This window comes from Lepidochelys olivacea, assembly GCF_965140295.1.
Source record: "Lepidochelys olivacea isolate rLepOli2 genome assembly, chromosome: 7".
Classification (NCBI taxonomy): Eukaryota; Metazoa; Chordata; order Testudines; family Cheloniidae; genus Lepidochelys; species Lepidochelys olivacea.
Window position 1 is genome coordinate 88,875,833 of NC_140417.1, and position 15,036 is coordinate 88,890,868.

Consider the following 15,036-nt stretch of genomic DNA (forward strand, 5'->3'; position numbering starts at 1 on the left):
TGTTGTGCCAGGTGATTACTCCTGTGGCTGTTGCAAGGTCATATGACCCACAGTTTACTTGCTGGCTCTATTTTCTTCTCCATTGATAGGCTAAAAATAGGCACCGTAATTCACCCTAGTTGCTTACTGAAGGATATTTTAGGATATATACCTGTCACACTTTTGCTGTGGGTGCTAGTCATGACACTGTTGCTCTGGAGCCCCTTATTGGAATACACACACACTACACTTTATTAAACAATCGTTTGAGTGTGGCAGTTACCAAGGTGAACTAATGGTAGAATCATCAATGGATGTTACACGCATCCCAGAGGAGACCAATATAGTTAACTGAGTTGCAGACCATCTACAGGGTTCACATCATGTCCTTATTGGGGTGAAAAATAGCACCTATTTAACTCTGTATGTCCATTATTAGCATTGCAAAAACGATAATGCAATCGGATGAAGTTGATAGAGGTTTGTGAGTCTAGAGGAGAAAACTAGAGAATTCCAAAGGTTTCTTTTGTCGTGCATCAGAAATGCTAGAGAAGTTGACAGCAAAACGGGGGGACGGGGGACAAACAAATGCCTCTTGGATATGTATTTTTTTATAGTATCTCTGGTTGCACCACTCAGTGAATTAATTTACTTCTAATGGTTCACTAAGTTGTGACTACTGTAGAAATTATGATAGCTCTATTTAAAAATGTTAGTACTGGCTCATTTGAGCACCATGGAAGTTTTAAATAAGACAGACAAAAAAGTTTGTGCTTTTTTGTAAATTTTGGATTAATTTTGATTATCTAATTAGGGCCTCAAAATCAATACAATGTTCAGGCTATTTTAAAAGATCATGTTTTCTCCTCCCAGACCAAGATGAATGTTGAACAGTATAGTGCGTCTATGACAGGATGACTTATTATGGCATTGATGCAAATACAGGAACATAGGAATTGACAGACTGGATCAGAGTCAAGGTGCATGTAGTTCAGTATCCTGTCTCCAACCGTGGCCAATACCAGATACTTCAGAGAGAAATGCGATTATCAGTTGAGGAGTCATTTACAACCCATATTAGGTCTCATTCTCATCTCTAATACCGATTGGTGTTAGCCCTGAGCTATGAGGCTTAATGACCTTTCCACAACATTTTTATTACTTATGTATTCTATATGTCCATATAAATGTCCAAATTGTTTTAGAATCTTAAGTTCTTGGTCTCAATGACTTCCTGTGGCAGTGACTTCACAGTTCAGTTATACATAGTTTGGAAAAAAGTATTTCCTTTTATTGTTTTAGAATTTCCCTCCTTTTAATTTCATTGACTGTCCCCTTGTTCTTGTCTTTTGAGACTGCGAGGACGGGTGCTTCCAATCTACCTTCCCGATAGTATTCAATATTATATATACCTTTATCTTGTCCTGTCTTACTCATCTTCTTTCTAAGGTAAATAATCCTAAATCTTTTCCATTTCTCTTCCTATGAGTATTGTTCCATGTGCATGATCATTCTCATCCTTCTCTTAACCTCCTGTAGTTCAGCAATATCACATATATAGAATCATAGAATCATAGAATATCAGGGTTGGAAGGGACCCCAGGAGGTCATCTAGTCCAACCCCCTGCTCAAAGCAGGACCAATTCCCAATTAAATCATCCCAGCCAGGGCTTTGTCAAGCCTGACCTTAAAAACCTCTAAGGAAGGAGATTCTACCACCTCCCTAGGTAACGCATTCCAGTGTTTCACCACCCTCTTAGTGAAAAAGTTTTTCCTAATATCCAATCTAAACCTCCCCCACTGCAACTTGAGACCATTACTCCTCGTTCTGTCATCTGCTACCATTGAGAACCGTCTAGAGCCATCCTCTTTGGAACCCCCTTTCAGGTAGTTGAAAGCAGCTATCAAATCCCCCCTCATTCTTCTCTTCTGCAGGCTAAACAATCCCAGCTCCCTCAGCCTCTCCTCATAACTCATGTGTTCCAGTCCCCTAATCATTTTTGTTGCCCTTCGCTGGACTCTCTCCAATTTATCCACATCCTTCTTGAAGTGTGGGGCCCAAAACTGGACACAGTACTCCAGATGAGGCCTCACCAATGTCGAATAGAGGGGGACGATCACGTCCCTCGATCTGCTCGCTATGCCCCTACTTATACATCCCAAAATGCCATTGGCCTTCTTGGCAACAAGGGCACACTGCTGACTCATATCCAGCTTCTCGTCCACTGTCACCCCTAGGTCCTTTTCCGCAGAACTGCTGCCTAGCCATTCGGTCCCTAGTCTGTAGCTGTGCATTGGGTTCTTCCGTCCTAAGTGCAGGACCCTGCACTTATCCTTATTGAACCTCATCAGATTCCTTTTGGCCCAATCTTCCAATTGGTCTAGGTCCTTCTGTATCCTATCCCTCCCCTCCAGCGTATCTACCACTCCTCCCAGTTTAGTATCATCCGCAAATTTGCTGAGAGTGCAATCCACACCATCCTCCAGATCATTTATGAAGATATTGAATAAAACCGGCCCCAGGACCGACCCTTGGGGCACTCCACTTGATACCGGCTGCCAACTAGACATGGAGCCATTGATCACCACCCGTTGAGCCCGACAATCTAGCCAGCTTTCTACCCACCTTATAGTGCATTCATCCAGCCCATACTTCCTTAACTTGCTGACAAGAATACTGTGGGAGACCGTGTCAAAAGCTTTGCTAAAGTCAAGAAACAATACATCCACTGCTTTCCCTTCATCCACAGAACCAGTAATCTCATCATAAAAGGCGATTAGATTAGTCAGGCATGACCTTCCCTTGGTGAATCCATGCTGGCTGTTCCTGATCACTTTCCTCTCATGCAAGTGCTTCAGGATTGATTCTTTGAGGACCTGCTCCATGATTTTTCCAGGGACTGAGGTGAGGCTGACTGGCCTGTAGTTCCCAGGATCTTCCTTCTTCCCTTTTTTAAAGATTGGCACTACATTAGCCTTTTTCCAGTCATCCGGGACTTCCCCGGTTTGCCACGAGTTTTCAAAGATAATGGCCAGTGGCTCTGCAATCACAGCCGCCAATTCCTTCAGCACTCTCGGATGCAACTCGTCCGGCCCCATGGACTTGTGCACGTCCAGCTTTTCTAAATAGTCCCTAACCGCCTCTATCTCCACAGAGGGCTGGCCATCTCTTCCGCATTTTGTGATGCCCAGCGCAGCAGTCTGGGAGCTGACCTTGTTAGTGAAAACAGAGGCAAAAAAAGCATTGAGTACATTAGCTTTTTCCACATCCTCTGTCACTAGGTTGCCTCCCTCATTCAGTAAGGGGCCCACACATTCCTTATAGTTATATTCCTTAAGTTATAATTACATAATAACTTGCCAAAAACAGCATCAGCCCTGCAATAATATGTATAGCAAGGCACACTCAAGGTGAAAATAAAAGCAATGATGGGAAGTTAAGATCTAGGTTCTAAAATGAGCCCTGTCTGATCTTATGATGATCCAGTAGCCCTTGGTCTCTTTGCCAATTATCTCTAATGTGAAGAGGTCAGGTTCCCAGTAAACCTCTTCAGATATCTCAGAGGTGGCAGTAAACTCATTCCCTTCCCCCATATTACCATACAGATTGAGGGAAGGTCTGCTTTACCCTATTGTATTTTGTTGGGCATCTTGTCCCTTTCTCACTCACAAGTTTCTCTTTTTTCTTGCTTTTCACTGATAATTGCCCATTTCCCTCTCGGGTATGTCTCCTCCCTTCCTCTTTATTCCCAACCCTCACCCCCGAGGCTAATCCCTGCACTGTAAGAATTCCCGAGATTTATTGTAAGTTCCCCTCGCATCAAAATTGAACTTGGATTGAAGTATGACACAAAATTCCACCCCTCCCTTGAGTGGCTGAATGCTGAAGGAAAGTATTTTGTTCCCTCATGTGCCTTTCTAGAATTATACCAGCATTCAGATGGATCTGTAAGCAAATCAAAACAACAATTTTACTTTCATAAACTTGATTCCAAAGCAATTAGACAAAATGTGCTTTGGCTGCTGAGAAACAAATCTAAATGTTCTAAATGATGCACTAGGTTGACTCACTATTGACAGCATCATGAAAGCAACAAGTACGTTGTAGAAACATTCCATTAAAGTTTCTTTGTAACAGAAAAAAAATCTCTCAAACTGACAGCTGTTTATTTTCTGGGGTCTATGATTTCCATGTCATGTTTTCTCAGTTTACTAAATCCAAGAGATTGTATTTCTCTTCATTGTGCAGAATCAGATTAGCTGATTAAAATCCATTAGAATTCAGTATGCTTTGTGTATCATCTACAGCAAATGTTCTGGAGCCTTCTTACTGTTGACAATGATTTTGTACATATTTAAAAAAAGAGCTTGAGCTTCCTAAAATAAGTTAAATATAGGAATGACAAGTTTCAGAAATAAATAGTAATCAACTGAGCAAAACGCAAGTACAAGAAGCTAGTTAATTGCACCATTGTTTTTCATATATTTTTAAAAATACTTCATATGTTTATAAGTATGTAGTATATTGTGTCAAAACATGACAAATTTATGACTGAGTATTGATTACTTGTTAAAGCAACATAAATATAACAAGATCTGAATAATAAACTCCATCAACAAAGCCAACACTGGAGTTTCAGCCTCACCCTGCTCTCAACCCAGACCCCTATTGGACAAATTAAAAAGATGACCTTTGCAGCCTGACCTAAAGGTTAACAAACCTGGGAGAACTGATTTCCAGAGGAATAGGGTCCTAGTGGAGACTGTGACCACGTCTCATGAGGAAAGTGGTTGTTTGTTGGCTTGTCTACATAGTGAGTTATTGGGTCTCAAGCCAGGGTGTAAATCTATAGTGCACAAGGTTTGACACAGTAACTTGCCATGTGGACACTGCTACAGTAAAGTGAAAGTCTTGCAGTGCAGCATGACGTAGCAGTGACCACGTGGGAATTGACTGCATGGCAGATTTGTGCACGGTAAATTCACACGTTGACATGAATAAAGCTCAGTAACTCAGTGTGTAGATAAGTGTAAAGCCAACAGAGCCCAGTCGGCGGCGGGCAGGGTTGAACCAGGGACCTCTGGAGCTTAGTGCATGAGCCTCTACTGCATGAGCTAAAAGCCAACTGCCTGTTAACTAGGGCTGTAGAGCAGACTCATTTTTATCTCTCTCTTAAAGTGGTCTGAGTGCCACTAGATGGGACAGAACACCACATCCAGAAGGTGTGTGGGTTACACAAGCAGTTAGACAGGGTAGGTCACAGGTGAACTTATATTAATGATTACATTTTTAAAGATTAAAATTTTCTGTGGCCTGCTGAGTATGTAACAAGTCTTTGAACAGATTACAGTTAAACTAAATTCTATGTCCTGGAATTCGTACATGAAACAGAACAATTAGTTTTATGGGTTTTAACAAGAATTTGGTCAAGGGTCAAAACTAGCTATTTCTGCCAGAAAACATGGTGTTTCATGATGAAATACAAGGAAGGAAGAAAATCACAAATGTTCATGTTTCCTAAAGGTACATGAAATGGATCCATAGTCTTTGCTTTCACACACCCTCCATTCCTCCAAAAGCTGACAAACAGAAGGCAAAACTGATTAATGCTTGACTTGTCACAGACCAGGGAAAGAGTGATATTTTTAATCTGTTTCACTGACAGTGTTTAGTGCTTTTTCATAGCACAGCTCTAATCACACATAGCAGAATGACATCATGTAAAGTGCAAAAATTTGGCTCACTATTTTGTCTTTCCCTGCAGACCTCAACTGCCACGGTTAATGTGGTGGTGACTGATGTAAATGACAATGGACCAGTCTTTGATCCCTTTCTACCTAAGAATCTATCTGTACACGAAGAGGAAGTGAATGCTTTTGTCGGGCAAGTGAGGGTAAGTTAATCACAGTGTGCTTGAAGATCACAGTAAAAATGTCAATTAGTTTAGTTTAGAAAGAGGCCGGTTGAAAGAACAATCTTATTAAATTACAAGGTTTTCATCCATCAATTATAAGACTGTCCACAAGGGTGAAAATACAGTAGTTAAATAGTCTGCAGTATAAATATACTGTGTTTTTTGTCTTTAAGTAGAAAAGCTTACAAATTTTGCTTTACTTGTTTTAATTTAGTTTACTTTATTTTTGATTCTGCTATGAGCTGAAGGGAATTATTTATTTATACAGCATTTAAAATAAATTTGTATATTTTCAGAAACATCTCTTAGTAATGTCTCATCATGATGCACTTACATATCATGCCATACTGTATACTTTTTCATACTTATTTCTTTAATTTTAATGTTAATATTTGTATAATTCATTATGAATAGTTAATCAGCATTAGCCCCCAAGTCTTATTGAAAATGTGGTGACACATTTCCACTGAGAAGGTAGGGAGTAAATTTTTTTATTAAATGATAACTTTGGAGCTTCCAATTCAGTTCTGTAGTGAAACGAGAAGCAAGAGCAACTTGAAACTAACCAGGCTACCACTGTTAACGAGAAATCTTTATGTTAATGGAATTGAATATCGTCGCAAAACCTCAGTCTGCTGCTGCTACAATAGTTAATTTCTATTCTACCAAATGATTGATGTTTCATGTTCACAAATTGCTAAGATTAGTGGGGAGGGGGGATGCAATTAGAAATATTTTAATTTGATCTAAATAAATTGTGTTGATGTTGTAAAATTAGTTTGAGTCCTGGCTTATATTTGGAATCTGTAGTAGTAGTAATTTGAAGCTGTTTATTTTTTTTATAATATTTTGTTACTCATTGGGACATGCTGCCAAATGAAGAATTTGTCACTCAAAATATTTTGTTATTTTGTGTTGTTTTCTTGGCAGTGCCCCAAGTGTCAGCAAGCTGGGGTATGTGGGTCAGGCCTTTGAACGAATGGACAGGATTTAACACAACATAAAAAATAAAATAAAAAAGTCATGTTTTACTTTTACTTTTCCATCACTTCTTCTAAAACAATACCCAGCAAAATGCCTCTGCCTTTATATGTCTTTGTTTTGGACAGTACATATACCTGTGTTTTAGGTGAAGGCTGCGATTGTTTGTTGTCTGGGTATACCGCAAGAAGGACAGGAGACTTGTTATGAGTTTTAATCAGGCTGCAACTTTATTATATAGGTGTTGGGGACTACTCGTCAGATAAAGTGTACAATGCAGGCAAATCAATCCTTATTCAAATCAATTCTCCAGGGCTTTCACCAGCCCACCTTTGTTTCCATCCACGTCCCCCAGCCAACCTATGGCTTGGACCTTACCATCCACCAGCCTAGTAAGAGGGTTAAGGTGGGCTATGGGAACAGAGGGGGTTGGCTCCCCGCCGTACCAATCATAGGAGTCTTCAAACCCCCTCCCCCATTCTGTTCCTTTATCCAGTACCTCCTTTTAAGTCCTTTACCAGGCCATATATCTGGTCACTGGCTGCCCTCCCTATGGAGAACCTGCACTGAACATCTGCCCAATATTACAAAATAAGTTGTGACATATGGCCTACCACCTTTTCTATTCACCAGAAAAGTTCCATCCTCACACCTGCTCTGAGGAAGGCAAAAAAACCACACTCAACCAAACCCAATTCTGGTGGTGTGGGAAAAATTCCTTTCCAGCCCCCCTTTAAAAGGGGCAACTAGCCTAATGCCCACAGCAGATCCTAACCCAGCCTGCCATTCCCCTCCACAAGGGGAGGGAGGGTGGATGCTGGCTTCCTCGCTTCTTGGACATAGAGTCTTGCCCCACTGAGGTTTCATACTTTTATGCACATTCCTGGGAGGCGAGGGGGTGAGTCATTGCTGCAAAGCACCTTTTGCAGCAGTTTCTGACCCTCCTCCACTCCACCCCTCCACCCCAACCACAAAGCAGAGCTGCCCTTCTTTGGGTAAGCCCAGACAAATTCTGCCCCACCTTTAGTTGTGGTGCAGTCATTTTCTGGTTCCACAAAAGAGCATAATAGTTTCTTACAGCTATCTTAAATGAAGGGCAGTACTTCCGCCCACTAGTTTCAATGATGTTTCACACAATCCACAATACTATTTATTTTTCTACATCCTGATAAGGAAGTAATTTTAAAGCTCCCAACCAGAACTGAACTTCATTTTGATATTATGACTGGTTGCCAAGAAAATGAGATTCATATGATCGGCAGACTTTTTTTTTTCTTTTTAATTATCTTAATCCTGCAAATAAACCAACACCTTTCCCCCCCCCTTATAGGAGATGAAAGGATTTTTAGTGAAAGCTCCTTCCCAAGTTTATAACTAATTGATGCATCATTTCTAAGAAAAATCTGACAATGTTAAAATTATAATGAGACTATAAAATGTTGCTACCTCCCCTGATTACAGTACGATTCTAATTCATTTTAATCTTGATCTCAAAGCCCTCACTTCTGAGATAAGGTTCTAATAAATTTTACTTTGTTTCAACCAACCCACAGATAAGGGATATCAGCAGGCCTGGGGAGAAATAACAGCCATCACAAGAAAGGGGCAGAGGGGGAGAAGGAAAGAAAATACCAAATGAGGGATAGAGGAGAGGGGATAGAACACAAAATGCAAGATGGAAGAACAGAATGATGCCTCAGTAGAGAGCTAAATAAAGTTTTCTGGAATGCTAGGGTAGAGCTAGTGAGCCAGGATACTGCTGGTCTTCATGCTGCATTGTTGCGGGTTTGACTAGTTGACTAGTTGTGATTCTTGTCAGATAGCTTCTGTTCTGCATGTGTGAGAAAGGAAGAGGGTTGGCTTTTATCTGTACCACTATGATTTTGTGTATACCACGAAAATTTGCTCCCTACAATTAGTAATGAAGGTGGGGCCAGCCCTTGCAAATAAGGTTACCATATTTCCGGTTCCCCACAAGAGTACACTGCAGGGAGGGGGGGCGAGGGAGAAGGGGGAGCTGAAGGAAGGGTCCAACTGGGGAGGTTGGAGGGGGTATCTGCAGTGGGGGTACTCACTGGAGATAGGGGGCAGTGTTACTCCATGTCACAGTGGCATGGTGGTCGGCACAAGCCGGTCGTCAGTCAGCGCCTCTCTGTGGGACCCCTCTCCCCAGGGCTAGAAGCCGGGGCCTGGGTGGGTGTGATCCATCAGCTGTGGCTTCAGGGGAATGGACCCATTGGCTGCCAATGGAGAGGGAACCAATTAGGAAGTGGACCAATCGGGGCTCTCTGAGCTGCAGCATCTTTGAAAAAATCCCAGACATTGGCTGTTGTTTGAAAAATCTGCCTGGACAGAGGATGGAGGCTCAAAAAGAGGCAATGTCCAGCTGTACGGTAGCCATACTTGACATAAGAACAGGAGGACTTGTGGCACCTTAGAGACTAACAACTTTATTAGAGCATAAGCTTTCGTGAGCTACAGCTTCATCGATCCGATGAAGTGAGCTGTAGCTCACGAAAGCTTATGCTCTAATAAAGTTGTTAGTCTCTAAGGTGCCACAAGTACTCCTTTTCTTTTTGCGGATACAGACTAACACGGCTGCTACTCTGATACTTGAAATAGGCTCTCAAAAGAGAGAAAGTGTTATGAAGAATGTATTCCTGATTTAAAAAATAAAGCTTAGCAAAGCTTCTGGTGGCTGATTAGCGGAGAGCTCATATTTATTTTATTTATTTATTCAAGGAGCTACATCATGGCTACAAAGTTAAATCAAATCTTGGTTGCAGTGGTACACAAGGGTATTCCCTGTGTCTCTTTTTCATATGCACACAAACCAACCACTAGATGGGAAACTAAACTTACTTAGGGCTTGTCTACACAAACAATTTGTTTGCAGCAAGCTGGGGTGTGAATCTATCGTGCACTAGCCTGCAAAGGACTAACTGTCCATCTGGACCCTGCTGATGCTCATTGAGAGTAAGTTAATGTGCTTTCATCTAATAGTCTTTCAAGAAGGAACAGAGCAAAATGTATTAACAAACTGTTAATGCACATCAGGAGCATCCATGTGGACATTGAGTCCTTGGCAGGCTAGCATGGTGTAGATTCACACCACAGCTTACTGAGACCTGTTCATTGTTCAGGTAGACAAGACCTTAGATTGTAAACTGTGGCAGATTCTTCAACTTAATCTTCCTATTTAGGAGCCACCTGTACCCTCCATCCCCATGCCCCATATGAGTCTGCAGCCACTCACTATTTCCATCTTATTTTAAAAAACAAAACACAAAAAACCAACCTTACTGACACTACTTCTAATTTAGGCCCTGGACAGAGCATCCCAGGTGATAGGCATCACAGGCAGGTGTAGTCACATATCCCTCTATCCTTTTACTCTATCCTGTTTGTCCTTTTGCTCTGACCACCTCACCTTCTCACTTTCCCTTCATATTAAACAATTTCTTTTTAACATAGCTTTTAAGACTTTTTTTTTCCGGAAGTGAGATGTCTGTTTCTTCTTGACATTAACCATAATGCTCAGAACACTGATAACTAGAGCAGGGATTTTTTGTCAGGTTGATTTTCTGATGGAAAATGCAGTTTCTGGAAAACTGAAAATTTCTGCAGGAAAATACTGATTTTTGCAAAAAAGAGAAAAAAAGATTTTCCATTGAGAAAATCAAAATGAAATTTTCAGTTTGACCCAAATCAGAATATTATGTTTTCTTGAAGTGACCCAAAATGTTTCATCTGGAATTAGTTCAATGAAGTATTAAACTGCATTGCCTTATCAACTTATTGCAGTATAGGAGGTGTGGTTCAGGCCCCCGTTCTTTCTTCTATGCTGAACTCCCTGGAGGACTACATTTCCCATAATGCAATGCACAGCATTGCATGTTGTGTGAATGGCATCACTCTGGTTGCATTATGGGATATAAAGTTTGGCTTGGGAAACTGGCCCCCCAGAATGAATGAGAACATCAGACTCCTGAACTATCCTCACATATGGCAATGAGCCACAGTGGGAGAATGCAGCTTAATGTTGAAATGACGCAAAAGAAAGCATTTCACATCATTTCAACTTACAGAAACAAAATATTTCAATTTGTGGAATGTTCATCAAAATATTAAAACAATACATTTCAAGATTTTCAAATATATATTTGTAATTTCTGTTCTGTAAAAAATGTCAACTTCTCATCCCAAACTGGAATAGTAACAAATGTTGAAATGATGGAATGTCCCACGTAATGTAAATTCTGAATTTCACTCAGTTGCACTGGAAATGCTTCCCTACTGATCCTGTGGTCCCATATTGTTACACTATCATTGGTCCATAATTCTCTCCCCACTCTGGAGCATGATGCATCCATGATGGAAAGTGCAGAGAGAGGAACTGATGGGCCAGTATGACATCATAATAGCACTAGAGGAACATTATCAATAGAAGTGAGCATAGTGGCATCTGAGGAGTAATACATGTGCTTTTAGCATCACTGTTGATATCAGAGGGAGTCTTGGGGGCTCATAGTGTGCCTAAGGTCTATCTAAAAGTTTGCTAACGAGGCCTGAAGCATTTAGGTCCAGATTTTTTAAGGTATTTAGCCATTGCTCTGTTCAGTGTTACAAGGCCTAAGTCTCATTTTCAAACTGTAGGCACTTTTGAAAATGAGATTTAGACTCCCACGTCATGTAGGCCTTGCAATGCTGAGTGGAGCAACACCTAAATACCTTTAGAAAACCTGGGATTTATTGCCTAGGGACCCTTAGAATTTTCCTTTATTTTCCACTCTCACTTCTCAGTGGTCTGGCAGACAAGTCAATTACACATTTAATTTAATTTTAGTGGGATATATCAAGGAAGAGAATACCAACCATAAAAATGATATTTGTTGAGGATTAACAAATCTATAAGGTTGTGACAAGGTATATAGGTCCTCCTTAAATTCCAACATAAAGAGATTACAAATAGAACCAAGTTCCCTGCCCATTATATGAGTGATCTGGGGTTGGATAGAAAAGAAAAGCTGTTGTAAGGACGTTTCCTAAAGGGAAAAGGATGTGCCCTCTCCTTTCCCAGCTTGCAGAAAGCTGGAAAGGCCTCTGTTGGCTATGACCAAGTCTTCTGTGTTACTTTTATTCTGGTTTGGAATTTACTTTGTTAATCAATCTGGCCCTGAGGAAGGGGAATTGAACTGGACTTGGGCTTTTATCTTCGCAGCTGGTGGATCTGCCCATTGGCTTACAAAGGTGTGTATGCATATATCCTACCCATTTATTATATTTTGGTAAGCATGATGTTAATAATACAGTACATTAAGAACTTTATAAGTGGACTTCAGATTATTTTACTGCAGGGTGTTTTTAAAAGGAGGGAAGATGTAGGGAAACCTCAGAGAAGGAAGGTACAATCGGAGTTGGGAGAGATACCAGTGAGTTAGAGGTAAACTTTATGTTTTCTCTTTAGTTAGTTTTTATGGTTTTGTTATGAAACACATGACACAAATAATACTGAAAACTACAATATATTATTTGTTATTCTTGTGAATCACAAGAAGGGACTGTGCTGATGGATGGTATTTGGGGATAAACTCAGAGCGGAGAGGCATTTTGGATAAAAACAAAAAATATATAATGTTTATCTGCATATATTTGGGTGATTAAATTCATCTTGTTCTTTAGCATGATTTCTGTACTGTTTGCAATGACTGAGTCAGAAATATCAGGAGAATAGCATTTTATATTGTATTTCTGCTTTCAGTGCTAGCCAAACCCAGGAAGTGCAGAACAAGGGGTAAAACATAAATATAGTATATAATATTATCCTTTTCCTATTTAGAATCTCAGCCTGAATTCAGGTTTGGTTTGGTTAGAGCTTTTAGTTGTATCTTACTTTATCTGAACTTGTTCATTATTTCCTAATAAGAAAAAGTATACTAGTAGAACATATTTTGAATCTAGCAGGAAAATATGAAATCCAGAGCAAATTTTGCTTGACTATACATTGCACTGTTTATTGTTAATTTTTCCTTAAACCTGATAGGAAGAATCTCATCAATCATAAGTCAGTGATGGAGTTTCAGTGACACTGAAAATATGCACAGTGGAGAATTCAAAGAGCATTTAAGACATCTTAGATAAACGGGAGAGATAAGAAATAAGAAAAATCCACTGCATGTCACCTCCAATGTCAGTTCAAATCCATCCTTTATAATCATGTACCCAGCAGCAACACAGTCACAAGACAATAGAATAGTAGAACTATTAAGACAGGACTGTATTAACCAAAAGACCTGCAAGACAAGGAAGATAAAGGAAAGGAGAGTGGAGGGAAACATGAACTCTTCACCCTGCCCCTAGTTCATGAAGTATGGATTATTCAGTGAAAAGTATATTCATCGTTGGGTCTTTTTTTTTAAGTGAGTTCGGCCATAGTTATTTAGGATTTCTTTATCTTAAGAAAACAAAATTGATATTATCTAATAGAAAAACTGCTTCTTTGGATTAGATTTCTCTTCACCTCCAATTATATTACTTATTCAAGAAGTCTGATTTAATGCAAATTGCACTTCAGGTTGTGTAGACTGCTTCAGCAAAGTTTTATTTAGGGCTATATGGGCACAAAAAGTACATGAATATACACTAATCGCTGTGGGAACTGGGTTCTTCAGAGGTAGCTGCCACACTGCTCTGCTGCAAAAGTGCTCAAGCCGAGATGCAGTTCCTTAGAAAAATAACTCAGTGAGCTTTTGTCAGCACTGTCATAGGTTAAATTTGTCACACTGAAGCAAAAGATCGGTGATTTCAAGGGCTCCTTGAAGACCCCTTCCTCTTTCACTTTAATGTGACAAATTTACAAAATATTGCTGTGATAAATGAAGTGGGAGAAAGGGGGATCGATCCCTTTGATGGACACCCAGCCAGCCAGTTAGCAGTAAAATCCCTCTTGGTAGCTGTTCTCTACTTGCTTTACCTGTAAAGGGTTAAAAAGTCCTGCAGGTTAAAAAAAAAAAGAAAAAGAAAAAAGAAAAAAAATGGGCACCTGACCAAAAGAGCCAATGGGAAGGTAGAACTTTTTAAAAATTGGGAAAGAAACTTTTCCTTTGTCTCTTGTTCTTCAGAGAAGGAGACACACAGCAGCAGTGCTATAAGCAGGAATGCTGTGTAAGGCTTGAACCGGGTATAAAAATTCATCTTTTTGGTATCTAGAAGAAATCATTGGACGGGGCATGTTTAAATAGATGTGATTAGGTTTATTTCTTTATTTTGACTTGTGGATTTCCTCAGTGCTAACCCCAGACGCTTTTGTTTTGCTTGTAACCTTTAAGCTGAGCCTCAAGAGAGCTATCTTGATGCTTAAGTTTTGTAATTGTCTCTTTTAAGATCTAGCAAAAAGCCAAAGTTCCAAATTATTTCCTTTCTTTTTGTTTTTAATAAATTTTACCTTTTTTTAGGAACAGGATTGGATTTTTGGTGTCCGAAGAGGTTTGTGAATGTTGTTTGATAAGCTGGTAGCAACAGCTAATTTCCTTTGTTTTCTTTCTCAGCTCTTCCCTGGAGGTGGGGGTGAAAGGGCTTGAGGGTACCCCACAGAGAGGAATTCCCAAGTGCTCCTTCCTGGGTCCAAGGGCTTTTTTTTGCATTTGGGTGGTGGCAGCGTTTACCAAGCCAAGGTCAGAGAAAAGCTGTAATCTTGGGAGTTTAACTGGAGTGGCAAGTTTTGGGAGTTTAACAAGCCTGGAGTAGCAAGTATTAATTTTTAAAATCTTTGCAGGCCTCCCCCTTCTGTACTCAAAGTGACAGAATGGGGATTCAGCCTTGACCATTGCTTTTAGTTTTTTTTCAATAAATACACTTACATCGTTGCTGTTTTTTTGTTTTTTGTTTGTTTTTTTCATCTTAAACTATGGATGTGACATTTCAAAGCAGTAATAAGTATCTTTAAAATCCATGTTGTGTTTTTTTCAGGTGCCTTTAAGGTACTATAATCTCCTCAGATAATAAAATCAGTTCACTTTTACCTTAGATAAAACTATAAGATGGAACATGTCATCGCAACAGCAGCTCCCTATCTTATCAATTAGTGTAATTTCTAAAATATAGAATCTGAAATATTCAAAAAAGCCTTTTGATAGCTTATTCCTATGGGCTGCATGATAGA

General features: G+C 39.9%; 1 protein-coding gene across 1 annotated transcript in view; it reads left to right on the forward strand.

Annotated features, from left to right (window-relative positions):
- Positions 1–15,036, forward strand: part of PCDH15 (protocadherin related 15) — a 772,236-nt gene that overhangs the window by 522,524 nt on the left and 234,676 nt on the right. The window contains exon 18 of the mRNA XM_084633606.1: positions 5,745–5,873. Within this exon, the coding sequence (XP_084489732.1) occupies positions 5,745–5,873 (129 nt within the window). The remainder of the gene's footprint in view (positions 1–5,744; positions 5,874–15,036) is intronic.